At 41.5% G+C, this 26575-nt stretch overlaps 1 protein-coding gene across 3 annotated transcripts in view; it reads right to left on the reverse strand.

Moving 5' to 3' along the window:
* The window catches only part of sema3f (semaphorin 3F), a 179497-nt gene that overhangs the window by 27949 nt on the left and 124973 nt on the right, over window positions 1-26575 (reverse strand). For 2 of the 3 annotated variants that reach the window (XM_062970105.1, XM_062970106.1), the window contains exons 4-8: window positions 22354-22416; window positions 20464-20583; window positions 16179-16268; window positions 8853-8946; window positions 6612-6731 (exon numbers count right to left, since the gene is read on the reverse strand). In XM_062970105.1, the coding sequence (XP_062826175.1) occupies window positions 6612-6731; window positions 8853-8946; window positions 16179-16268; window positions 20464-20583; window positions 22354-22416 (487 nt within the window). The remainder of the gene's footprint in view (window positions 1-6611; window positions 6732-8852; window positions 8947-16178; window positions 16269-20463; window positions 20584-22353; window positions 22417-26575) is intronic. The other variant, XM_062970107.1, reaches the window with a different exon arrangement.

A 26575-nucleotide genomic window follows, 5' to 3' on the forward strand; every position in this document is an offset into this window, starting at 1 on the left:
CCTCCTTATTACCCAAGATATTCGCTTATCCAAGCTTCTGCCGGCCCATTTAGCTTGGATAAGTGACACTCTACTGTATTAGTTTTCCATGAGAACTTTTCGTGGGCCCTGTACTCCCTAATTCTTACAGACTTGGGATCATAGAATCATAGAATCATAGAATAGTAGAGTTGGAAGAGACCTCAAGGGCCATCTAGTCCAACCCCCCGCTAAGAAGCAGGAAATCGCATTCAAAGCACCCCCGACAGATGGCCATCCAGCCTCTGCTTAAAAGCCTCCAAAGAAGGAGCCTCCACCACGGCCCGGGGGAGAGAGTTCCACTGCCGAACAGCCCTCACAGTGAGGAAGTTCTTCCTGATGTTCAGGTGGAATCTCCTTTCCTGTAGTTTGAAGCCATTGTTCCGTGTCCTAGTCTGCAGTGCAGCAGAAAATAAGCTCCCTCCCTCCTCCCTATGACTTCCCCTCACATATTTGTACATGGCTATCATGTCTCCTCTCAGCCTTCTCTTCTGCAGGCTAAACATGCCCAGCTCTTTAAGCCTCTCCTCATAGGGCTTGTTCTCCAGACCCTTAATCATTTTAGTTGCCCTCCTCTGGACGCTTTCCAGCTTGTCAGCATCTCCCTTCATCTGCGGTGCCCAAAACTGGACACAGTATTCCAGGTGTGGTCTGACCAAGGCAGAATAGAGGGGGAGCATGACTTCCCTGGATCTAGACGTTATTCCCCTATTGATGCAGGCCAAAATCCCATTGGCTTTTTTAGCTGCCGCATCACATTGTAGGCTCATGTTTAACTTGTTGTCCACGAGGACTCCAAGATCTTTTTCGCACACACTGCTGTCAAGCCAGGCGTCCCCCATTCTGTATCTTTGATTTCCATTTTTTCTGCCGAAGTGAAGTATCTTGCATTTGTCCCTGTTGAACTTCATTTTGTTAGTTTCGGCCCATCTCTCTAGTCTGTCAAGATCGTTTTGAATTCTGCTCCTGTCTTCTGGAGTGTTAGCTATCCCTCCGAGTTTGGTGTCATCTGCAAACTTGATGATCGTGCCTTCTAACCCTTCGTCTAAGTCGTTAATAAAGATGTTGAACAGAACCGGGCCCAGGACGGAGCCCTGCGGCACTCCACTTGTCACTTCTTTCCATGATGAAGACGACGCATTGGTGAGCACCCTTTGGGTTCGTTCGCTTAGCCAATTACAGATCCACCTAACCGTAGTTTCGTCTAGCCCACATTTTACTAGTTTGTTTGCCAGAAGGTCGTGGGGGACTTTGTCGAAGGCCTTACTGAAATCTAGATATGCTACATCCACGGCATTCCCTGTATCGACCCAACTCGTAACTCTATCGAAAAAAGAGATCAGATTAGTCTGGCATGACTTGTTTTTGGTAAATCCGTGTTGACTATTAGCAATGACCGCATTTGTTTCTAAGTGTTTGCAGACCACTTCCTTAATGATCTTTTCCAGAATCTTGCCTGGTATTGATGTGAGGCTGACCGGACGGTAATTGTTTGGGTCGTTCTTTTTTCCCTTCTTGAAGATAGGGACCACATTCGCCCTCCTCCAATCTGCTGGGACTTCTCCTGTTCTCCAAGAACTCTCGAAGATGATTGCCAGTGGTTCTGAAATAACTTCCGCTAGTTCCTTCAATACTCTTGGATGTAGCTGATCTGGCCCTGGGGACTTGAATTCGTTTAGAGTGGCCAGGTGTTCCTGGACAACTTGTTTCCCTATTTGGGGTTGGATTTCCCCCAATCCTTCGTCCATTCCGTGTTGCTGAGGTTGAAGATGGCTTTCTTTTTGTGAGAAGACCGAGGCAAAGAAGGCATTAAGCAGTTCTGCCTTTTCCCTATCCCCTGTCACCATCACCCCATCTACTCCTTGCAGTGGCCCTATCGCCTCCTTTTTCCTCCTTTTTCTACCAACATAAGCAAAAAAACCTTTTTTGTTGTTTTTTATGTCCCTGGCAAGCCTGAGCTCATTTTGCGCTTTAGCCTTGCGAACCTTTTCCCTACAGGAGTTGGCTATACGTTTGAATTCTTCTTTGGTGATTTCTCCCCTTTTCCACTTCTTGTGCATGTCACTTTTGAGCTTTAGCTCAGTTAGAAGTTCTTTGGACATCCATTCTGGCTTCTTTGCACTTGTCTTATTTTTCTTCTTTGTTGGCACTGTTTGCATTTGCGCCTTGAGTATTTCACTTTTGAAAAACTCCCATCCATCCTTAACTCCCTTGTTTTTTAATATCGGCGTCCATGGAATGCCGCTCAGTAATTCCTTCATTTTTTGGAAGTCAGCTCTCTTAAAGTCCAGAATGCGTGTTTGACTTGTCTTAGTTTCAGCATTCCTTTGTATTGCAAACTGCAGGAGCACATGGTCACTTGCCCCTAAGGATCCAACCACTTCAACTGTATTGATCAGGTCTTCCACATTTGTTAAGATTAGATCAAGAGTTGCTGATCCCCTTGTTGCCTCTTCTACCTTCTGGACCATAAAATTATCTGCAAGGCAAGTGAGGAATTTGTTGGACTTTGTACTCTTGGCTGAGTTTGTTTTCCAGCAGATATCGGGATAATTGAAATCGCCCATGACTACTATATCTCTTCTTTGTGCCTGTTTGGTCAGCTGTTGACAGAAGGCTTCATCAAGTCCTTCATCCTGACTCGGAGGTCTGTAGTAGACACCCACGACAAGATCTTTTTGAGTCCCGGTTCCCTTGATTCTTATCCAGATGCTTTCAAGCTGGTTTCCCGGATTACAGTCTTGCATTTCTTCTGCAACGTAACTGTTTTTGACATATAAAGCTACTCCCCCTCCTCTCCCCTTTGTTCTATTTCTGTGAAAGAGGTTATAGCCCTCAATGGTTAAATTCCAGTGATGGGAGTCATCCCACCAGGTTTCAGTGATGCCTATGACATCGTATGTGTGGTGCTGTGCTAGGAATTGGAGTTCGTCTTGCTTATTTCCCATGCTCTGAGCATTAGTGTAAAGACATGTAAGCCCCTGTGACCTCCCCTCGAACTGTTTATTTGGGATTATTGTGCTCTCTGTACTTGGTCCTTGCTGTGTTTGTGCAGCCCTCCGTTTAGCCTTACGGCGGTTCCCTGTGGTCGTGGGTAATATAGTGTTCGCCAGGCTGTTGTTCCCCTCCCCCAGTGGATTTAGTTTAAAGTGCGCCTGATGAGGTTTGTGAGTCTGTGTGCAAAAAGATGTTTTCCTACTTGTGTGAGATGCACCCCATCGCTTGCCAGTAGTCCATCCTCTTGGAAGAGTAGACCATGGTCAAGGAAGCCAAAATGCTCCTCTTGACACCATTTTCTGAGCCAGTTATTGACCTGTACTATTTTTCCGGCCCTTGTAGAGCCATGTCCTACAACGGGGAGGAGGGATGAAAAGATCACATGTACATTATACAGTTTTAGCTTTGTTCCCAGAGCTCGAAAATCATTTGTGATCGTTTGAAAAGTATGCCTAGCGGTGTCATTGGTACCTACATGAATCAACATAAGGTGGGGAGGGTGATGGGGCTTTAGGAGCCTGCTGAGCCTCTGAGTGATATGGTGTATTTTTGCCCCCGGGAGGCAGCATGTTTCTCGAGCCATCCCATCCGGTCTGGAAATGATGGCTTCCGTTCCTCTAAGGAGGGAGTCACCTACTACCAAGACCTGTTTCCTTTGAGGATTGACAGGGTCCCTTTTGTGCAAGACAGTGTGTATGTCCCCTGAAGAGTGTTCCTGTTGAAGTGAATCATGTAGGTGTAAAGTGTTGTCCTCCTCCTCAACATCCCCAGTGCATTCATCAATGACAATCCATTGAGATACATCCGAGAGCCCATTACTCTCCCAAGGATGTTCCTGTTGCTCCTGGTCTATGATTGGGGATGGAGCATTTGCATGATTACATAAGTGTGACTGTGGTGATGCACTGTCCCTGTCAGGGCTATCCCCTGCGCATTGATCCAGGATGGTCCACTGAGTGGTATCTAAGAAACTGTGGTCCTCCACAAGATGTGTTTCCTGATTGTATGTTAATGATGTAAGAATTTCAAATCTGTTGTGTAAATGCAGCTGAGCAGAGGAGTTCTGCGGAGGCTGCCTGGTCCTGCGTCTCCTTCTATGGGTGACCTCCTTCCAAGCCTGAGGGTTGTCTACCTTTGAGTTGATCTCCCCATAAGGTTCCTGATCATGGTCTTGGTGGTGTTGGTGTGATGCAGGCTGCTGATCTACAGCAGCGTGTTGTGCAGTGTCCAAGAAGAGCTCGAGTGCCTGAATGTCCTTAAGGGTCTTAATACGGTGCTCGAGCTGTTGGATCCTCTGCTCCATCAGAGTCATCTGTTTGCATTTGGAGCAGATGTAGTTGTCTAGTTTTTGTGTGAAAAAGCGGAACATGCCACAGCTGGTGCATGTGATGGGAATGTTTTGCTTTTGTTGCATCTCTTGGTGAGCGTGGTGGCCAAGTGGGATCTTTGTACAGTTAAGTAATATGCACGCACTTTATGTGCAGACTGCAACAAACCACGTCTTTGTGTATTTGTTTATGTTGCTTTGTTTCCTGTATGTACTGCAAAGGATAGTTAGTAAAGGTGCCTTTTCGCGCGCGCCGTGAGGCGCGCGCGACACTGGCAAATAAAGCTTTCCCAGAAACTCAATTAACAGGGGACAATGCCTGCTGTCAATCAACTTAAGTACCTGGCTCTCTTTCAACACAACAGTCACACAACAGTTAGACTTTGACCACAGGAGCCAAGCCCAAACTCAGTTTAAAATCTTAGCCAAATCTTAGCCAAATCCTACCTGAAGCCAGGGAGCAAAAATGTCCTCCTGCTTCCTCTGCTTCTGCGAGAACCAACTGCCCTTCTGGGATTCTGTTAAAAGTACTCTGCACTGTATTTTCATTGTGGTGTCAACTTTGCTTTTCCTTGGTAGAGGTTCCAGTTTCCAGCTCCTTGCCTTCTGAATCGGTGCCGAGTTTCCAGTTCCAGGGGAGCCACGCCGAGCCGCGACTCCCGAGTAGACCTTGCCTTGTTACCACAACTTCCTTGTTCCTGAATCAAGTTTGACTTCACTTTGTTTACCTTGCTTCTTTGACTTTGCTATGGGACTTTTCAAGCGGAGTTGCAGTGCTGGTTTTCCACTATTGTTTCAGGGACAAATTTTGATATCTAAGGGAAGCTATCGAGCTTCACTTGTGTATTACAAATTGGACATTGATGAACTCTTTCTGAATTGCAATAGACTACATATTATGGACTATTTCTTACTTTGACTTTCCACCTTAAATGTGCATAGACCTATATATTTACTCTGCTTCAATAAACAGCTTGTGTGTTATATTGGCTCCTGCCTGGTTTTCGAGTGCTCGCGCTGCCTTGAGGTACAACAAGCATGGTCCATTGAAACAGAATTAGTAAAAAATTGTATGATAAAATGGGCATCTAATATTGATTGCTCTATTAGGCTAAACAAATGGGAACAGATGTGGAATAAAAAACTGAAGTATACATAAGCAATGGATTTAAAAGAAAACAGGTAAAAATGATGTACCGTTGGTATATGACTCTACAAAAATTAGGGACTACGTATAAGAACATGCAGAATAAATGTTGGAAATGTGGTTGTTTAATAGTCTTGTCTTATTTCATATTCTTATAGACTTCATGTAGTCAATTCTCTCCCCCGGACTGTGGTGGAGGCTCCTTCTTCGGAGGCTTTTAAGCAGAGGTTGGATGGCCATCTGTCAGGGGTGATTTGAATGCAATTTCCTGCTTCTTGGCAGGGGATTGGACTGGATGGCCAATGAGTTCTCCTACACCTCTATTATTCTATGATTCTATGATTCTATGGTGTACACAATGCCACACTTTACCATATGTGGTGGACCTACAAAAAAGCTAGAAACTACTGGAAAGAGATACAAGAAACATGCCAGAAGATATTAAAAACAAAAATCCAAATGAAACCAGAATATTTTTTTATTAGGCCTAACAGATATGGATATTGAACTGGACAAAAATAAAGACAATTCTTTTTACCTATTTGACCGCAGCAGCAAGGATAGTATGGGTGAGAATTTGGAAAGTTGAAGAAGTGCCATCTAAAGAACATTGGCTAGGCAAAGTTCTAGAAATTATGGATATGGACAAACTAACATTTTTAATGAAGAAACACACAGGGAGAACCATTAACCCAACGAACTGGCAGCCAGTTAAAGACTATATGAATATGAAATAAGACAAGACTATTAACAACTTAATTTAAGAATTGTAAGCCAAAAAAATGACCCCAATAGTGACCAAAGAAAAGGGGAAATGCAGCACAGTAATAAAGGAGACCAAATGCAAAGTATCAACACAAAGAAGATTGGAAAACAACCCCCTCCTCCCCCTTTCTCCTTTTTTTTATAGTATTCTAACTCTAGTTTTCTTTCCCTCTGATTTCCCCCCCCTATTTTTACTTGCTTTTACTTTTTATTCACATAATTACACTGTGAACACTCTTAATAAAGATTATATATTTAAAAAGGAAGCCTCCACTAGACATTACAATTATTCAAGAAGACTTGTTTTTAGTCTTCTACACTTCAGCGTCAGTTCTCTCTCACACCCCCTTCACTCACCATTTAGCCAACGGGAATTGTATTGGTCCGTCCTCATAGCAGTCTGTTTACCCATGGTGCGGAAGATAGCAGCATCTGTGCCCATGAAATCAATGTAGACACCAGCATAGAGTTCTTCATCTATGGGCAAAAGACACAGAGATCAGAAAAGAAAAGAAGGCATTCTCAAAACAAGGGAATGTACTTGTCAGGACATAATAATGTCATTGTCTCAAAACAGTTGGTAGGTATTTCCTCATTCACTCATCCTATTGGTTTTGCTCTAATTTCTTGAACTGGCTGATCTCACTACTCAAGTTACTGCTTCAGTGAGCAATCTTAAATTCTTATATATCTGTACAAGGAAGACCACAGCTCAAGGGTATCTCATAGTTTTTGTATGTGTGCAAACATTATGGTGTGTCTAGTAATCCTGGATGCAGGCAAATGGACAAAATTGGGGTGAAGGCACCTGGACTTTCTGATCTTTTTGCTACATTCACACCATGTCCAAAGCTGTTCTTGGTCCAAACAGCATGGAATTATGATATTTTTAAGGGCAGGTTAATTAAACCCTATAAATCCTTTAGCTTTCTGTTCAGTATGTGTATGGAGTAATGAGCACAAGGCCAAGCTTTGAACCTGCAACAGCTGACCTTTGCGGGTGGCATGATAAACTCCAAACAGAGGCAGGACAAGGTCTCAGGTTTGCCTGTTGTTCTAACATCTCATTTTGAGGAAAGCTCAAAATGATCAAAGGCAAGTGCAAGACCGAATAAAGACTTCCATTGTGCATCCACTACAATTCTCAGTCTCTCATAGAAGAATTTGCATGGCTTTCCATAGAACTGGGGCTGAGTTAATTAACACTGCCATACATCAGGTGCAGCCCTCAGCCAAATAAACCCACTGGCAAAGGGAGACACTTTTCCCAGGCCTGGGTCACAGCTGCTATCAGATTAATTAAGAAGTTTGGGGCTTGTCATGTAAGTGGATACTGATGCCTGGGCAAGATCAGAGGCAGGCAGGCCATATCAAGAGGTTGGGGGATTTGCAAGCAGTAAAAACTTTGTCCCTTGCTGGAGCTGACTCCTAGGGGGGAGTGGGGTGGTGCAGCTGTTGTTGTGGTGGAAGGTCTAGGGTCAGTAGAACAATGATACCACACTTAATTATCTTCCTACTATGACCTGATGTAAGGCCTGCCATCCCTACAGGAGAAAGCTCTGTACCTTGTCCCATCTGTGGCTCTTCCAAAGCTCTGGAAGAACAGAGAATGTTTTTGTAACCACTTCTTTGGGCAACTGTAAGTGATGTTGTGTCACTTCCAAACATCTTTGTGGATAAGCGGATGGAGGGATTTTTTTCCCATTGTTGCTTTTTTGTCAGAAGTGTAGTGAGTTTTGATGGCAATAACTGTTTTTTAAGTCAAAAATTATTTTATTTTAGCTGAACTACAAAGAGTTGCTAATGGAAATCCAGGGCGCCTCTTCCATCAGACTACAGGTGGCTTGCATGATTCCCACCCCAGATCTGCCAGATGGGATGAGGGTGATGCAGGAGATGGCAGCGTCATACATGGCACTGGTCAGAAAACAGTCTTAAAATCAACTTGGAAGTGAATTGAATATATATGGTAAGAGAAGAAGGATGGTGCTTTATAAGATAGCATTCCCATAAATCTTCCATTATGAACCAGGATTTAAACAAAACTAGATATCTCCATAAAATGTGCAGCTACTTTGAATATGGAGTTCTTATCTGAGTGTAGTTGGCCACACAATGCCATGTATGCAAGCAAAACCGGTGGAAGAAGACATCACATTTGATGGGCAAGTGGGAAATAGTGGATGCAGAGGAGTAACATAATTAGCAACACTTTGCCAAGGAATTTCTAAGATCTTTGCTATTCACCAAAGCCCTAGTGCTTTTTCTTTCCCACCAGATAGGTCATTGCACTTTAGTGGAAAATAAGTTCTGTCCCTCCATATTATTAGCCTCTGAGAGGATGTGTTTGGAATCTCCAGCTGCCCATCCATGCCTGAAAATAGCTTAAAACACTCCATGAGTACAGAGTTTCTTTTTCTGGCATTTTTTTTTAAAAAAACCCATCTTGTTATTGTTGCAAATTTTGGTTACACATCAGAACTCATAGCAAATGAATTTTTTTGGTAACTTCTTGAATGTCTTCAGAATGATCTTGAAATACCACAGGATTTTTTTTTTACTTTGAAAAGTTTGCTACTATACAATCAAATAACTCACTGATTAATGCTGATACAGTGTCCACCTTCGGGTCATATGAGCATTTTCCTTTTCCTGATTCCAGCCTTTCTGGTTCCAGGTAAAATATGTAATCCTGCAAAGCAAGACAGCAGATAGACAAATGACCTATGTTACCACACACCTTTACATTTGGCCTTCACAACACCTTTAAAACAGAGGTCATCTAAAAGGGTGTGAGATACTGCATGCATGGTTCACACTATCTATACACAACATTCTAGGGTGGAATTATTCCCACCAAGGTTCTAACATCAGAACACAAGGAAACACTGGGACATGATACAACTGGGGTGTGGAAGCTGCTTTAAATAATTTCCCTTGGTGGTTACTCTCTGTAATAAATTGCTTGTCTCCATGCACCAAACTATCTTTCTTGTCTTCATGATACTTCCAAAGATTTTAAATTATGTATTGATTGATTTGCTATTGAGACCATGAGCTAGTATAGTGAAAATCACCATCTTGCAAGCAAATAACTCACCTTGTGAAGCCAGCTTCCAAACCACCAAGGAGACCCTATTTTAAAGCAGCCTTCATGCAGTGACTACATGATTCTGGACCAAGAGTAATGCAGGAACAGAAATTGTTGACAATACCTTGCCAATTGATAGTATTCCCTTTGGCATCTGCACATCACCCTAGTTACTACCACAGTGCTGTCTGCTAACTTACAATTCTAGACCAATTCTAACTCAGTTCTACAGTAGAGTCACTCTTAACAGTCACTACATTAACTTTTCAATGAAGTTATAGAACATCATTTTCTAAGTCATTCAAGATTCAAAATATCTGTTAAATGTAAAAATTATCAGAGTAAATTTTTTTTGCCTAAACAAACCTGTTAAAGGATAGGAAAAAATACATTGTTAATATTAAAACAGTTTAACAGTCCTTATCTACATAGTGTTAATTTACAAAGCCATGCAGACAAATAGTACAGTATGATCAAAATCCTGCATCAAACATATAGCCATGAAGTTAAACACTTTAACTCCCCATCCAACTCCTGAAACCCACTGTAAAAGCCAGGCAGCCAGTAGGCATGATAGAAGTCTGTACTGGGGATGAGTGGGCATTGTGGGAGACCATGATTAGCCCCTTCCTGAAAGCGAGCAATGCTGTGATGAAGAGTTGTGATAGTCAGGGCCGTAGCCAGAAAAAATTTCGGGAGGGGTTTTGAAAATTTCAGGGGGGGTTGAACCCCTAGCATATACCCCTCCTCGCTACAAACCTGTCAATAACTGCTTGAGATAGTGCTGGAGGGACTCTTAATGTTTTGCATCTCATAGACTTAGCATGGGGATTTGGTTAACCAGTTAAAATTCATGAGTAAACGAGATTTTTTTTATAACTTGAAAAATTTCGGGGGGGGGGGGGGTTGAACCCCTAAACCCCCCCCCCCCCCCCTCGCTACAGGCCTGGTGATAGTCCCTGCTTCTTTTCCCCACAGCACTGGTCATGGACAGGGTTAGTTGCATCATGCAGTATCCCTTTCACCTCTGTCACTCTAAAAGGTGGGTTTTAGTATCATTTGCCTTTGTGGAAATAGTATATTGACTTTGAATGTAAATATGAAGCAGTTACAATATCGTAAGAATATGGGTCCCTAAATGTAACATTGGAATTCACTAACAAGATGCTAGCTATACCTCTGGAGCTCATCTCATGGAAGCATCACAAATTTCAAGAACATCTTCATATAAACCTGTTTCCCCTGCAGGGTTTAACCCATTATATTACAAGACCAACAAATATGACCACTGGGGATGATGGGGAAAATTTATTTTGCAATGTGTGAGCACTGTTGATGTTTTGTTTCCAGGCAGAGTGCTACCTAGCTGCATATGAAGGTATGGTATATTGAAAGTTGTGTAGTTTTTGACAGTGTGTGAATCAGAGATGAAGTGTAATAGGGATCTGTGAAGCTGAGATAACTGCGCAAAAGTGGCATGAGTCATATCTAACCATTAAACATTTTCAGACAACTTCTGAAAGATTTTACATATTTTGTGACAAGTCACATCCTTCCCTTGGTATGAAATAACACATAATCACAGATCTCTCACATTTCTCTTGGAAGACAATCAAAGACACACAAGCCACAATAACCAAAATGGATGTGATCCAGGCCTTAAATATTAGGCTGAAACATGCAGTATGTGTGAACATCCTTCAACTGCTTATATCACAAAACAAATAACTCATTACCCTATTCTCTCCCAAGTAGTAGCTTGCTGCCTACCTCTGGCATTAAGAGGAAATAGCTAGGATGGTGGCACATGTCCATGTGGCAGAAGGCTATGGAGGGACTGTCAGGTCGAGGTGTCAGAATTAGGCCTTGAGGAAGACATCATCTCATGAGTAGGAATATATTTTTAATGAGAAATGATTAGCTAGAAAAATGATAATGCTTAACATGGCAGAAAAAGCGGAAGACCACATTCCAGATGGACTCAATCAGAGAAGCAATTGTCTTGAATCTGCAAGACCTGAGTGGGGCTCTTGAGGACAGGATGACTTGGAGGACTTGAAATTATCACTGACATAAATGGAAAAAATTTAAGCACAAACCAGACACTATAACTTGAAATAAATGAGGAAAAAACTGTGGCTGGAGTCTGCCTATTACTTATACCGTTCCTTCTTTCTTCAAAGAAATACATGTGACACCTTGAAAATACTGGTAATTCTCCTTTACCCAGCAGAATTATTTAATCGAAATGTCACAAAAAGTGTTTGAGTTTAGAAAAATAAAACAAAATTAATAAACTGCTGCTCAGGAAAAATATTTGCTACTTATATTTTAGTTTATTTTGCTTTTCTTTTGTTCTTTTGTTCAACAGGCCCAAACAAACTGTTATACAGATTCTCAAAGTGTAGCTATTTATTAACCAATGGTGACTATAGAAATGCATGTGGACTTTTTTTTTCTGAGGAGATGATGAAAAGTAGACCAGTTGACAAGTGCTGTGTTTCAAGAATGGGATGAGATGAAGACTGGGAAGAATGACAAATACAAAACACATGGTTCAAAGATCATTTATTCATGCTATTATTAAGGCCATCCTTTTGATAGTACATCAGTGACTGGGCTTTGATAAGTGGTGTCAGCACTTTTTCAATGTTCTTTCTGTTGCCCATGTTTCACCAGAGGAATGGCTGAAGTCAGCTACTTTCAGCAGAATAGGCTGAGTCAGTATGCTCAGCATAAGGGGCATTAGAGTTGAGATGAGTGAACAAGATGAAAGAAGAGACACTATTGTGAGCATATGGAATCTGAGATCCTAACACATGGTCTCATTAGGGGTAAGAGTACCAGCAAAAACAAGCATAGACACATCCATGGCCAAGGAGATCTAGCTAGGTAGAGTTTTGTAAGAAAGTACAGGGCTCTAATTGGCCTGTAACCAGAATAGTAAAAATATTATTTGACTTCACCCACACTTAGTCAAACCCTAAGATAGTGAGCCCTTCAGATGTTGACCATGCTGAAAGGGAAGATAAATGGCATTTCCCTCACTATCTGGAAAACATATTTTCCTTACATCTACCTGGTTCATCTCCTGAGCCATTTCTCTGTGTGTCTCTGGTGAAGTGCAACAGACAGTTACTATAAAAATGGATACTGCTCAGAGAGGTTCACCTAACAAGTACCTTGATGCTTCTTTAGTGTCAAACATATGTTTCCTAGTGTTTTTCAGTTATCTAACCTTCAAGTTTCTGTATTTATGCAAAACCCTTGCTCATTTGCTTACTTGATTCCCACCCTCTCTTTCTGATGTACTCTCTGGTTTCACAGGCAGGCTATAACTTCATTAGAACCAACTACAATCCCTCAAAAGAATTCAAGCTTTCAAGTGACCCAAACCTCTTCAACAGAAATTTCTGAACCAGGTTCTCCTAAACTTCTTACTGGACAAATGAATATCACATTTCAAAAATGTCTAAAGTTTGATTCTATGTAGCACCTCAAAGAAAGCCTGAAGAGGGCATGCAGATCAAATGTCAACCTTTTCTACAGGTACCTTGCAATATGTTTCTTGTTTCTTCTGTAGATATTAAAGGTATTATCATGTGTACTTTGGACATACATGTGTATGTGTGGAGTGGTCTAACAAACAAACACACAATACAGAGAAGTGTATTTGCATTTCATAAGCCCATAAAATCTAGCTTTTTCTTTTATACAAGAGTCATGACACTCTGGGCAACCCTCTGATTTTCCACTTGAGAAATATTATTACTTTGCTAAAGCACACAGGACTGCGGGAATGCCTTAAAACAGTACATGATGTTCAATGAACTATTCATTCAAGTGAGGATATTTGTTCATAAAAGTCTATCACCTGAATACCAGAGTTAATATACTTCCTTACATGGGAAATAAATTAAATATGACCATCATGTTTAGGATAAAACAGCTGCTAAACATTTAACACAGCACTGGTTAGAGGAATTGCCTTCTTTTAACAGTAATGCCACAAATTCTACATTTTGGTACCAACATAGGTTCCATTCATGGGTAGAAAAGTAGGAGAGAAACTTCATTTGGACATGGTGCTCTCAAGATGGTAAACATGTGTTTGCTACACCCCTACCTCTTTAGACATCTCCATAATCTGGCGGTGGGGGGGGGGGGGGAGGAACCCTACTCTTATCCACATCTCCTTGTGCTAATGGCTTGAGAGATCAACAATGACAGGATATTACTGAAGGCTAGCTTCCTCTTTCTAACATATGTCAAACACATGTTGATAATGTCCAAGTGAGTGAACAGAGTGCAACTGCTCCTGAAATTGCTGTCAGGCTGTTAAAATTAATTGCATAGTTATTGCATAAATAGTGTGTTGAAAACAAGTAGAATATTCAAGCATCAAATGTTGGATGGAAATACTGAAAGCTGGGGTTTGAGTGAGATAATCCACTTACACACACAGACAACCTTGTACGTTCTTTAGCCAGCAAAGAACAGTCTACGAGGAAGCCATGCTTATAATTCTGTAGAAAACTCTCACTCAGAATCACATCCAGATTCCAGTGAGAAGCTGAATGCAAATGGATCCAAGTGGCATCATAAGCATGGACCAAATGCTTACTGTCAAATTCAAGCTGCTTAAGAAAATGTAATATAATTTACATGGTATAAAAAAAAAAGACAACGGCAATAATGAACAACTGTTGTAGGGTTCAATTCAGATTAAGTCATGCTTTGAGTGAATCCATTGAAATCAGTGATAGACATTTGTTTTAACTCAATTTCAAACTAAGCATGACCAAGTCTAGATCCAATCCATTGGCTCCTCTAACTTAACAACACACATTTATGCCAAAGGTGGCAAATTATAATGGAGCAGGGCCAATTCTCCCTCCTGCAGCCCTCTGTAGACTAGATGAAATCACTGGGACTCTCCTTGAAACTTCAGCCAGGAATCTGATATCACTTCTCCTCTTTCCCCACATGGGAGGAGAAAAGAGGAAGAAGAAGACCAGTGTGAATGTTGCTTAATGTTGTCAGTGCTCCAGAGCTCAAGACATCCCACTTCTTCTGTGTAAGTAACTGGAAGGGGAAGAAGATCCTCAGAAGACAGTTTGCAAACACCAGCTCTCCTGTTTCCCCCGTCCCCACATTGGGAGGGTGCTGGATAAACCCCAAGATCACTGGCCAATTCTGCTTGTTGTCCTGTTTGGAATAGAGATTCACACTTTACAAAGCAAATGTCCATTATTTCAAATCAGAGATAGCAAAATCATAACTGTTCCAAGGAGAAGAGCTTCTGCAGATAGCACTGGGAACATCTAGAGTGCAGCTTAGGCCTGGGGAAGGAATCCCTCTCTCCCTGCTCTTGGCTCAGTTGAACAACAAGTTTTGATGAAAAGAGTTAGTACAGTAGCAGTATTCAATTAATCTTTGAAACTGGGGGATCACCAGCAAACAAAGGTTGGGAAACAAGGAAGCTGCTGAAGCATCAATCTGGTTTAGGACACCACTTTCTACAATTTGGGAAATTGTTGCTGAGCCAGCTTGAATCTGTCTGCAGTGCCTCAGCCTTTTTGCTATGATCATCACTTGAGCTATCCTGGATATTAAACTTATTTCAAATTTGATAATGAAATCATAACACCAACACATTAAGGAGATTTGAGATTCTCAGAGTTGGGTTTGATATTTCAAGTTGTTTGAATTTCCAATCTTTGAAAGCTTAAGCCTCAGCAAGAATTGTGTAGAGCAGTGTAGAACATACAGACCATTTTTGGTGGCCCCATCTCAAATACACACAAGGCAGGATCTACTCCCCAATTCAAGAATATTTTCATCTTATTCATAGCCAAGGGGAACAGAATCTCACTATTATGCACGACTTTACAAACAGGCAAATACACTCTCCTTAATGCAATCTAAGGAGTTAACAGTTAAAATAATCCAGTCTCTTGTGCAAAAAGAGTTATGCTGAACAGGATTGGTTGATATGCTTGCAGCCCAGTGGAGGAATTGCTTCTATGTAGCTGTGATGTTTTCCTTTTGTTTGTTACAAGAAAACCAATGAGCTGGGCAAGTGAAATGGTTCCTTGGCCAATCAAAGAAGACAATGACTTATGTCGTCCTGACAAAGTGGCATATTCTCTTGCCCATTTTGTGTTTGCCAACCTCACTAACTGAATGACAGTGACAAAAATAGAAAGGAAATTATAAGGGTGGTTTCATGCATTAGTTCTGACCTGCAATGACTAGCAAGAGGAATATGCATCTCAAATCTAATTCATGTCTTCTCTTCCACTTTAGAAAATGTTGGAAATTACATGGTATTGTTCACACTCTGAAGCATACATAACAGACCCACTCCACATGCCTACCTCCCACCATTATCATAACCTCAGTCAGTCCAAACTTCTGAAGTTCCATTTCAGTCAAATATTTCTTTGGAACAGCAAGTCTGCCCTTCCAAATTTCAAAGAATCTAATTCATTAACCTCCTCTGCACAGTATGATATGAAGGAAAATCCTGAAAGCAATCTTTCCTGGCACAAGCCTTGAATGAGCCTGGGGAAGAAGAAGTTAGTTCAAAAGGGGGGGGACGCAAGGAGAAGCTGCACAGGAAACGCGCTCACTGCTGAATGGGAAAGGGGGGTGAACTTTGAGGCCAGCCCTTTCCCAATAGGCCTGGCCTTTCCCCCCATGAGTTAGTTGTTAGGTGCATGCCAGTTGACAATGAGGGTTAGAGAGCCCAGGCTCGGGCATGCTGGAGAAGGAGCCAACTACATCCTTGAGGAAGGGAATGGCAGGGCAGGGCAGAGCGCGGTTCCCACCTTGCGTTCCACTGGAGACGGGTGGAGGGAGGAGTCAACTGCTCTACTTCCCCGTCCTCCCTGCTGGATGGATTGGTTCAGCTCAAAAGCCTGAGGAGAGGAGGAGCAGAGAGTTAGCGCCGGCAGAGCGACCTGCCAGAGAAGCAGGAACGGCAGGGTCTGGCCAGAGAAGGCAGCATGCAGAGGTCTCACTGTGTGGTCAAATACAAACAGATGCTTCCACCGAGATTAAGGCCTCCCCCTTTTCCAATATTTATGTCCTACCTGGGATCTTTATGTTTTGGGGACTGCAACTCCCACCATTCCTCTTTATTGATTATGCAGGCCTCAATTGTTGAGAGTTGCAATCAGCAACATCTGGAAGGTGGCAGATTCCCAATCTGAGCTACTCCTCAATTTTCACCTTTTGCAGGATAGTTTAGTTACAGAAGGACCACACTAGGAGTACTTCCCTGTAGGGATCTCTCCCACATCTTGAAAATGTCCACTATCTTGAAATTATCATTCCTGCCCTATAATCTCTCACTAGTTACAGGGTCTAACATTTGGGTAGTACGAGGAAACATTGTAATGGATCTTTATAAACCTGGAAAAAAGAGCAATCAAAATATTATGAAAAAAAAATCTTTTTTTAAAAGGAAGACTATTTTTTCCTAACATCAGGTTGTTCTATGCTGCAACAATCCTATAACACGCTGGTTTGGTTGGCATCAAATGGGAAAAATTGTGGTTAAGCACAGAATAAATATGATGCAAAGAATTTGAAATTATTTACCATTTTTTCAGGAAGGTATTCTTTTCTGGCTCAAAATTTTGAATTTTAATATATCAGAGTGTGGAATGAAGTTTAAAATATATGGTATGTTTTCATCAGCTCCTGTTCTTTAACTGCCGGTCCCAGCAGCCCTACTGAGCATAGCCAATAGTGAGGATTGCTGGGTGCTGCAATCCCACATCTGGAAGATTGCATGTTCCTGGTTTGTAATAACTAGAGACAGAATAGTTGGCCTATGTAAACTGTGGAAAAATATGATACCAAGTACAAAAAAGTGATTCAAGATAAGATCAAAATTTCACTGCACAAACTTTGGGGAAAATCCATTAGAGACAATAAAATAAAGGTGGAAATATTTCCACATAGACACACATAGGTTTCCATCATGCTATTTTCAATAGTCAATGATATCTAGTTCAAGAAAAATATAAGGTAGGAAACACAAAGACAGGCTCATGTTTTAAAAGCAATTGTAAGATAGATTTTGCTTATATCAGATGGGTTTGTCCCAAAATGTAGTAGATCAAAATGATTAAGTCCATTTAAAAACATAAGTGTTTTGTTACTTGTCTATGCTAAAAGACTAGCTTAATTGGGAATGTGTTATATGCAGCTAAAATCCCTGTTGGCAATAAATATAAAGCAATGAAGTTTCATCAGTTTGCAATAGCTCAGTAGCAAAATATCACACCTCCAAGCTGAAAGAATTGGAAAATTATGTGCAAAATAGAAAGAATCCACCAAGAGACCCAATTTTTATTCAGCATGGATGGATTTTCCATTCAGTTGGATTATACTTTAGGGCAGAAGTTCTTTTGGGAATTGTTATGGAGGCTAGAACAGGGATAGTTAAAACAACATGGAAACCTCATGCAAACTGCTTGAAGTAATGGCATGTGGTCTTTTTGACTGAAACATGCTAAAGCAGTGTTTCTTAAATGTTCACCCCTGAATGTTTTGGCCTTTAATTCCCAGAAGTCCCAATCAGCTTGGCTAACTGCTAGGAATTCTGTAAACTGAAGACCAAAACATCTGGAGAACTAAGGACTGAGAAAGCCACGCTAATTTATACAACGTTGTATACATACCGATCAAAGCCTGTCAGTATAAAGGCTGGAAAACCTGTTGCCCTGCATGCATCTTGGACTAAACCTCATAGTAACCACAACCATTGCAATGATAGCTAAGGCTTATGGAAGTGGCATTCCAAAAAAAATGCTGAGAGCACAAGGTTTCTCACACCTGGCATGAAGTATGTATATGCCATTTAACTCCCTTCCTCTCTCATGCCTTCGCAAAAAACTGGCAACTACTCTGACTACTACCTGCTGCAACTGGTGAAAAAAGGCAGAGGCCATCAATCTACATGATGTAAGACTTGCCCATATCCTCACTTGACTTTTTAGGCACACCTTAAATACAGGTCTTTTTAAAAGCAAAAATAAAAGGCGCTTACTTGTGGTTCTGCAGTTAGTTGTTATTGCAAGGGCTTTGTACTGAGGATAAAACAGCCCTTGTACTTTGATACTATAAATGTGTACGGTAATGCTGCATTGGCTCGAAAATCCTTGGTCTGTCTGCCCAGCAGTTTCCCCTTTGTTTGGAATCCCTCTTTCTGACTGCACAAACAGTAATTCTGTAGTGCTTAATCTTTACAACATCTCATAAGCTCTAGCTATCATAATGATAATTGAGGAGACAGAAACACCATTTGCCAGAATCTGGAGATCTAAGGAGATGAGCCTAAGCTGCAAACCACTGCCCGGGGCAGGAAGGGGCAGGGATCAAGGCTAAATTGCATGTGATGCTTAAGGATATTTCTGGAAATGTTTTCCCTTTGTCTTTTGTCCAGATCCTGTGACATTTGTTGCAGCCAGTCATATAATGAATAGAACAAGCACTATTCTGAATAGTAAGCTGCTGGCCCAGAAAAAAGAAAGATAAAGTCTGTTTGTGTAGTTAAATGAGGACTGCAGAGAGAAAGGAACTCTCTTCCTAGTGACTATGGGAGCCACTGATTCTAGGAAGAATTAAGTAAAATCCTATGCCTTCCCTCTCTCCTTTCAGTCACACATACACATACACACACTTCCCATAATGCCATGTCTGGCTATGTTTTTATAACCAATTTTCATTTTAAAAGCCATGAAAGCACCAGGTAAAATAAGCAAGCACCAACGGTATTATGACAGAGCTGATCTTGAAGTACCTAAACAGCTCCTATCACTATTTCACCACTTTTCAGACTAGCAGTTGCATTTATATGTTTGTTTATTTCATTTGAATTTATATTTTGTTGCACCAGGAGATCTTTCAGTGTGGTCACTGGATTAGTTAATGGGCCTCATTCTAGAATTTCTTTATCTTGAGTTTCTAGAGGGCTGTGATGAGTGAGTGCTCTTCCTCTAGTCTAGGCTGAGTCTGATAGTATGACCAACGGCATTCTTTCTACTCAGTAGAAGGGTCTTTATGGATGAACACACGGACCTTAAGAATATCTTAAACTAAGATGATAATCACACAACCCTTTGGATGCCTCTGAATTGTAACTCCAAGGATTCCTCATCCCAGGCTTAGATGGCTACTGTTACTGAGGACTACAGTTCAACAACACCTGCAGGGCTTTCATTCCCCCCCCCCCCCCATGTCAGGAGCAACCAAAGTTGCTTCTGGAGTGAGAGAATTGGCCGTCTGCAAGGACGTTGCCCAGGGGACGCCCGGATGTTTTGATGTTTTATCATCCTTGTGGGAGGCTTCTCTCATGTCCCCGCATGGAGCTGGAGCTGATAGAGGGAGCTCATCCGCACTCTCCCCGGGTGGGATTCGAACAGCTTTCGCAACCCAACCTTCAAGTTACGAGGCTTTTATCCCCTTGGCTACCGGGGGCTCCTAGGGCTTTCATGATAGCAACTCTGATTTAAATCATTTCCCTCAGGAACTGGTTATGTGCTATCAAAGATAAAGATGGGAACATCTATTATGTCTGAATTATTCTCTATGTTATCTATAAAACCATATCATGTCCTTTTTTTCTTTGGCCTTGTGCTGAGCCTTAATTTCTGAAAGAGTATTATTGGATAATGATTATTGGAAGTCTAAGACACGGGAGTCTCAAGTTCAGATCCCCACTCAGTTATGGAGTTTAGGTATTGCACTACTTCCCAGCCCCTGCCTGGCCCTCCTCAGATTACAGGGTTACTGAGATGCTAAAATAGGGAGATTCGCATTTATACTTCTTTGAGCTATCTGGAGGAAAAGTGGAGTATAAATCTAATAAGCAAACCAATGCAAGAGGGTGAAAAGGACCCACATCTCAGTGCTCAGTACAAGATGCTGAATCAGTTGGCTTGGCAGATTTAAATGCAGCTGAAAATTTTCCCTACTGGAGTGTTTGTGACTGCAGTTTGGGATAGTTCATTTAGCATGGCTGGACACCAAGCCTATCTGCTTCTCCAGCACAGCCATCTTTGGATGCAATTCCAGCTGTACACTTTTCCCACAATACCTCACCTGTGCTTTACGGCCCCGGTTGACAAAGGTGCAGACAGGGTTGTATGCTCCAGTACCACAAACATACAAGTGAGTTCGATTCCATGGTTGGATAAGACGGATGAAGTTCCCACACTCGCCCTAGAATGTAAGGGAACACTTTTTGTTAGTCTAAGCCCCCAACAAAAAACCCCACCAGATAACTGCTTTTGTATTATATGTGTGCTTCCTGCAGAGCCACTAAGCCTCTCACATCCAACTTAATGGTCTGTAATAACATTTTGTCCAAGTTAATACTGAGGTAGCCAAAGAATAGTGGTCTTTTGGGAATTAGCACATAAATCTTTTGTTTCAGTTCCCTACAACTATGATTTGGGTATACCTCAGAAACAATTCTCCTGCAATTCCTCTATACTAGTCATGGCCAACCTTGTAACTATCCTGCATATGCTGACAGTTAGATGTTTCTGGGACTTGTAGTCCAAAACATCTAGAGGACATACTAATTAGCCATGACTGTTCTACACAGTATCCCTACTGGAACAGTTTAAAATAAATTACCTTTTGGAGTCCACATTCCTTCCTCACATATTATGCTGTACCAGATCTGTAGCTGACAAATGGATGACAAATGGTGCTGCCTCCTCAGCCATTTTTTTTTGCAGATTTGAAAAAATAATAGTAGTAACAAGTTGGTAAACCCCAGACTCTTATTTCTACTTACTTTCAAAAGACAGAGAAAATTCTATGAATAAAACCCCACATAAATAAAAACTCATTTAGTGGAACATTGAGAAGTCTTTGGGTCTTATCTACTCAAGGAAGGCAGAAAGGAAAGGCATTCAAGACAGCCCCTGGCTTCCTGCTCATTAAGAGGCACGAAGGCCTTGGAAACAAACCAACCCACAAAGATTGGGTTGAATAACTAATGGGTAAGTGATAGTGGTGAGGCTCTGAGGGTAGGTAGAGCCATTCCCCGAGGGTACACACACTGTGTTGTCAAGGCCGAAGCTCATTAACTAATTGGATTCAAAGCCAGGCATGGGCGCTTGTGTCCAGTTTCCTCCTCACAGCTCATGTTTCCTCTTTGCCTCATGCCCCCAGTTAGGGGGATCATGCAGCACTGGGCAGGAGCCAAGGGTAACAGAGTTCAGTAGGGTGGGAAATATGTAAGCAAACGCGGTTTCCTTTGCTAAGCCAGCTCGGCTGCTCTGTGACTGAGCCCTGAACAGTAGCAGCTGAGAAATCTCTGGAGGACAGAGTTCAAGGTCAGTTGGCCAAAAGACAGACTTTCCCTCATAGGAAACAGATTGGTAACACTTGACCTCTTGCTTCCTCCCACTGAGGTGAGAAAAAAAAAAAGCAATATACAATACTGCTGATATGAGCTTAGCTGTGTTTAGACAAATACTCCTAATTCCTCTCACCTACTGCTGACAAGGCATCTTCACCTTACTGAAAACTAAGCTGGTGTTCCACGAACCGGCAGCAACAAGTTAGCAACAGCAGCAGCTGTCTTTAGATGGAAGGCATAAGCCGCAAGTACTGGCCACATCTCCATTCTCTGGCAACAGAATCCGGAAGGAACAGGTCGAACAGCTGCCTTCAGGTAGTAGATTTTGTTAGTTACCTACTGTTGGAGCAAATTCTTACTCATTTTCTTTATCACAGTATTTTTCACTAACAACAAGAAGCGATTGTAAACTTTTCTCCCTCACATGCTAGAATAATTTGGATTTAGGCATTATGTGCCTTGACTCTGATGGGTGGCATCATCTGCCACTCTACGTAACTAAATGACAGGACAGTCAGAGGCTCAATGACTACCTAATGGGTGGTGCGAGCACTACTGAAGTGCCACTGTTTGAGCATGCCTTTCAAAAGCATAAGCACTCCATCAAACATACTTACATTAATGTTCTTCCCTGACAAGACACACTCGTCTATCCTTTGCTGAGATGCAGGCCAGTGGATCTGCCAGACAAAACAACATTTTCAGTTGAGTACCTATAGCCCTTCATAGAACCACATTAAGAGCAATATGTCATCCTAGTCCCAGACTGGTGAGTTTTAAATTGTGCATTCCAAGGGCTAAAGGGGAAAAACCCCAAAATTAAAACAAACAATTAAACCCCAATGGCAGGGCACTCTGAAGGTTCACAACTTCTACTCTGCTGAATGAATGCAACTTAGCACTACTTTAACTACCATGTCTCCATGCTATGGAATCCTGGGATTTGCAGTTTGATAAGGCAGCTGCATTCTTTGGCAGAGATGGCTGAAACCAGGGGTCCCCAAACTAAGGCCCGGGGGCCGGATGCGGCCCTCCAAGGTCATTTACCTGGCCCCCGCCCTCCGTTTTATAATACAATATTTTATATCAGTTTTAATAATATATTATATATAATTATATAATATTGATAAAAATATTATGTTATACAATATAATACTAATAATAATACCATATAATAATATTAAATTATTTTATTTATTTATTTATTTATTTACAGCATTTATATTCCGCCCTTCTCACCCCGAAAACATGCCAATGTGAGTAGATCAATAGGTACTGCTCCGGTGCTCCGATCACATTACACATATAGGCAAACGTTCAATGCCTTTTAACATAGAACAAAGACAAGACAAACATAGGCTCCAAGCGGGCCTCGAACTCATGACCTCCTGGTCAGAGTGATTCATTGCAGTGATTCATTGCAGCTGCTCTCCTGCCTGCGCCACAGCCCGAGCCCATATACTATTACAGTACAGTGGTATAGTTCAATACATAGTAATATATAATGCTAATATTGTGCTATGCTAATAATATAATATATTAAATGTACATACAGCTGCTCTGAGTCCCCTTCGGGGTGAGAAGGGTGGGATATAAATTAGTAAATAAATAAATGAACAATTTTAGACTCAGGCTTGCCCAAAGTCTGAAATGACTTGAAGGCACACAACAACAACAACAACAATCCTAATTAACTTGACTATCTCATTGGCCAGAAGCAGGTCCACACTTTCCATTGAAATCCTGATAGATTTATGTTGGTTAAAATTGTTCTTATATTCAAATATTGTATTGTTCTTTCATTGTTGTTGTTGTTTTGCACTACAAATAAGACGTGCAGTGTGCATAGAAAATTGTTCATATTTTTTTTCAAATGATAATTCGGCCCCTCAACAGTCTGAAGGATTGTGGACCGGCCCGCTGCTTAAAAAGTTTGAGGACCCCTGGCTGAAACCTTGAACAACTCCAGATTTTTTACAGCATTGAGTCATGTCAATTACAATAGTGTCAAAATGCATTAATTCTAGAGTGTTGATGTACTCTGAGAGGTGCACTCTTGGAGTCTGTTGAACAGTGTTAAATTTTTTATAGGCTACTAACTGTGTCTGGCCACGTGTTGCTGTGGCTTATGGGAATCATTTGTTGGCCAGGTGAAATAACAGTGAATAGCCTTGCAGCCTCAAAGCCTGGCCGTTTTCTTCTTATGGGAATCTTTGTTTGGTGAGCTGGAATACAAAGGAATAGGCTTGCTGCTTGGAAGGCTGGGTATTTGCATTCTAGGGGAATGGTTTTTCGGGCTGCTAGAATTGCAATGAATAGCCTCACTACTTCAAAGCCTATCTGCTTGCTACCTAGGGGAATCTTTGGTTGGTCAGCTTCAGTAGTACAGAGTAGTATTGCTGCTTCAAAGCCTGGCCCTGATTGTTTCCTGTCTGGAATTCTCCTGTTTTCAGAGTGTTGTTCTTTATTTACTGTCCAGGTTGTAGAGTTTTGTAAAGCTGGGTGCCTGGTTTTATTCATTTTCATGGTTCACAGCACCCCAATAATAATAATAATAATAATAATAATAATAATAATAATAATAATAACAACAACGACTCTGAGATGGAGGGTGTGCAGAAAAGAGGGTAATTAGCATTGAATTGCCTTGTAGTTTAAAAGCCTGGCTGATTACTTCCTGGGGGAATCTTTTATTGGGAGGTGTTAGCTGGCCCTGATTGTTTCCTGTCTGGAATTCTCCTGTTTTCAGAGTGTTGTTCTTTATTTACTGTCCAGGTTGTAGAGTTTTGTAATGCTGGGTGCCTGGTTTTATTCATTTTCATGGTTCACAGCACCCTAATAATAATAATAATAATAATAATAATAATAATAATAATAATAATAACGACTCTGAAATGGAGGGTGTGCAGAAAAGAGGGCAATTAGCATTGAATTGCCTTGTAGTTTGAAAGCCTGGCTGATTACTTCCTGGGGGGATCTTTTATTGGGAGGTGTTAGCTGGCCCTGATTGTTTCCTGTCTGGAATTCTTCTGTTTTCAGAGTGTTGTTCTTTATTTACTGTCCAGGTTGTAGAGTTTTGTAATGCTGGGTGGGTGGTTTTACTCATTTTCATAGTTCACAGCAACTCAATAATAATAATAATAATAATAATAATAATAATAATAATAATAATAATAATAATAATGTAATAATGATTCTGAGGTAGAGGGTGTGCAGAGAAAGAGGGCAACTAAAAGGGGTTAGGCTCCGCCCACAGGTACAAGGTCCTCTGGGTAATGTAATTGTTTCAGTTCAGAGGGGGCTCTGCACTTGCATGGTAAGCAATTGGGGTTTTATTTAGTCTTTATTTTGTTGTTTGGTCTTTATTTTTTTACCTAGGGGAAACTTTGGTTGGTCAGCTTCAATAGTACAGAGTAGTATCACTGCTTCAAAGCCTGGCCATCTTCTACCAAGGTTTATCCTTTGTTGGTCTGTTTGAATTGCACTGAATAGCCTTGCAGCTTCAATGCCTGGCTGTGTTATAATTATTGGAATCCCTGTTTGGCGAGCTGGAGTAGCACCCTCAATCAAAGAGCCACTTTGAAGCTTGGCTACTTCCTTTGTAGGGGAATCATTGTTTGGCCAGCTTGAATTGCACTGAATAGTCTTGCAGCTTAAAAGCCTGGCCGCTTTCTACATAGGGCATCCTTGCTTGGCCAGGTTGAATGGGACAGAGTAGCCTCATGGCTTCAAAGCCTGGGGGTTTTTCACCTAGGGGAAATCTTAGTTGGCAGGTTGAATAGCACTAAATAGCCTTGCTGTTTGCAAGCCTTGCCACTTTCTACCTTGCAGAATTCTTGGTTGGCCAGTTTGAATAGCAATTAATAGTCTCAGTGTGGCAGGTATGAATGCTGCAATTAGGCGTCTTGATTAGCATTTAATAGCCTTGCAGCTTCAAAGCCTGTCTGCTTCCTGCCTGGGGGAATCCTTTGTTGGGAGGTGTTAGCTGGCCCTAATTGTTTCCTTTCTGGAATTCCCAATTTCCCTGCTTTCAGAGTGTTGCTCGTTATTTATTGTCCTGGTTTTAGAGATTATATTGTTCTGTATTATTATACCACAGTAATTATTACATATTATATTTATAATCTTATATTATCTGCTTAGAAGTGGATTACAGCTGTATAAAATCCACACTGAACTGGATAATATGGCAGTGTGAACTTTAGATAATCCAGTTCAAAGGAGATACTGTGGATTATCCTGCCTTGGCATTCTGGGTAGTATAGATGTGTAGAATGGCCTTGAGTCTACACTGCCATATAATCCAGTTCAAATCAGATAATCTGTATTTTATAGGCTGTGTCGAAGAGGCCTAACTGCCTGTGCCATGGGCGCCATCTTGGCTGAGGGAGTTCCTAGGACACGAAGGGGGCGGGGCCCAAAGGGAGCGCAGGGGGGGGGGCGGATAAAGGCAGCAGAGCCTGCTTTTCTAACTGGCAGTTAAAGGGAGAAAAGCTCTTCCTCATCCTCTGTAATTTTGACTATTTTTCTAGGTTTTCTTGATTGAAAGACATATTTTGGATGACTATGTTTTTTGTGGCCAAATTTGGTGTGATTTGGTCCAATGGCTTTGTTGTTTACTCCAAAGTAAAACATTACATGTCTATATATATAGATGTACTAGCTGTGCCCGGCCACGCGTTGCTGTGGCGAAGTCTGGTGGTATGGGAAATAAAGTATTGAGGAATTGGTGGTAGTTAAGGTCAAGGGTAAAGGTTTTCCCCAGACATTAAGTCCAGTCGTGTCTGACTCTGGAGGTTGGTGCTCATCTCCATTTCTAAGCCGAAGAGCCGGCGTTGT

Source organism: Anolis carolinensis, chromosome 2 (genome assembly GCF_035594765.1).
Source record: "Anolis carolinensis isolate JA03-04 chromosome 2, rAnoCar3.1.pri, whole genome shotgun sequence".
NCBI lineage: Eukaryota > Metazoa > Chordata > Lepidosauria > Squamata > Dactyloidae > Anolis > Anolis carolinensis.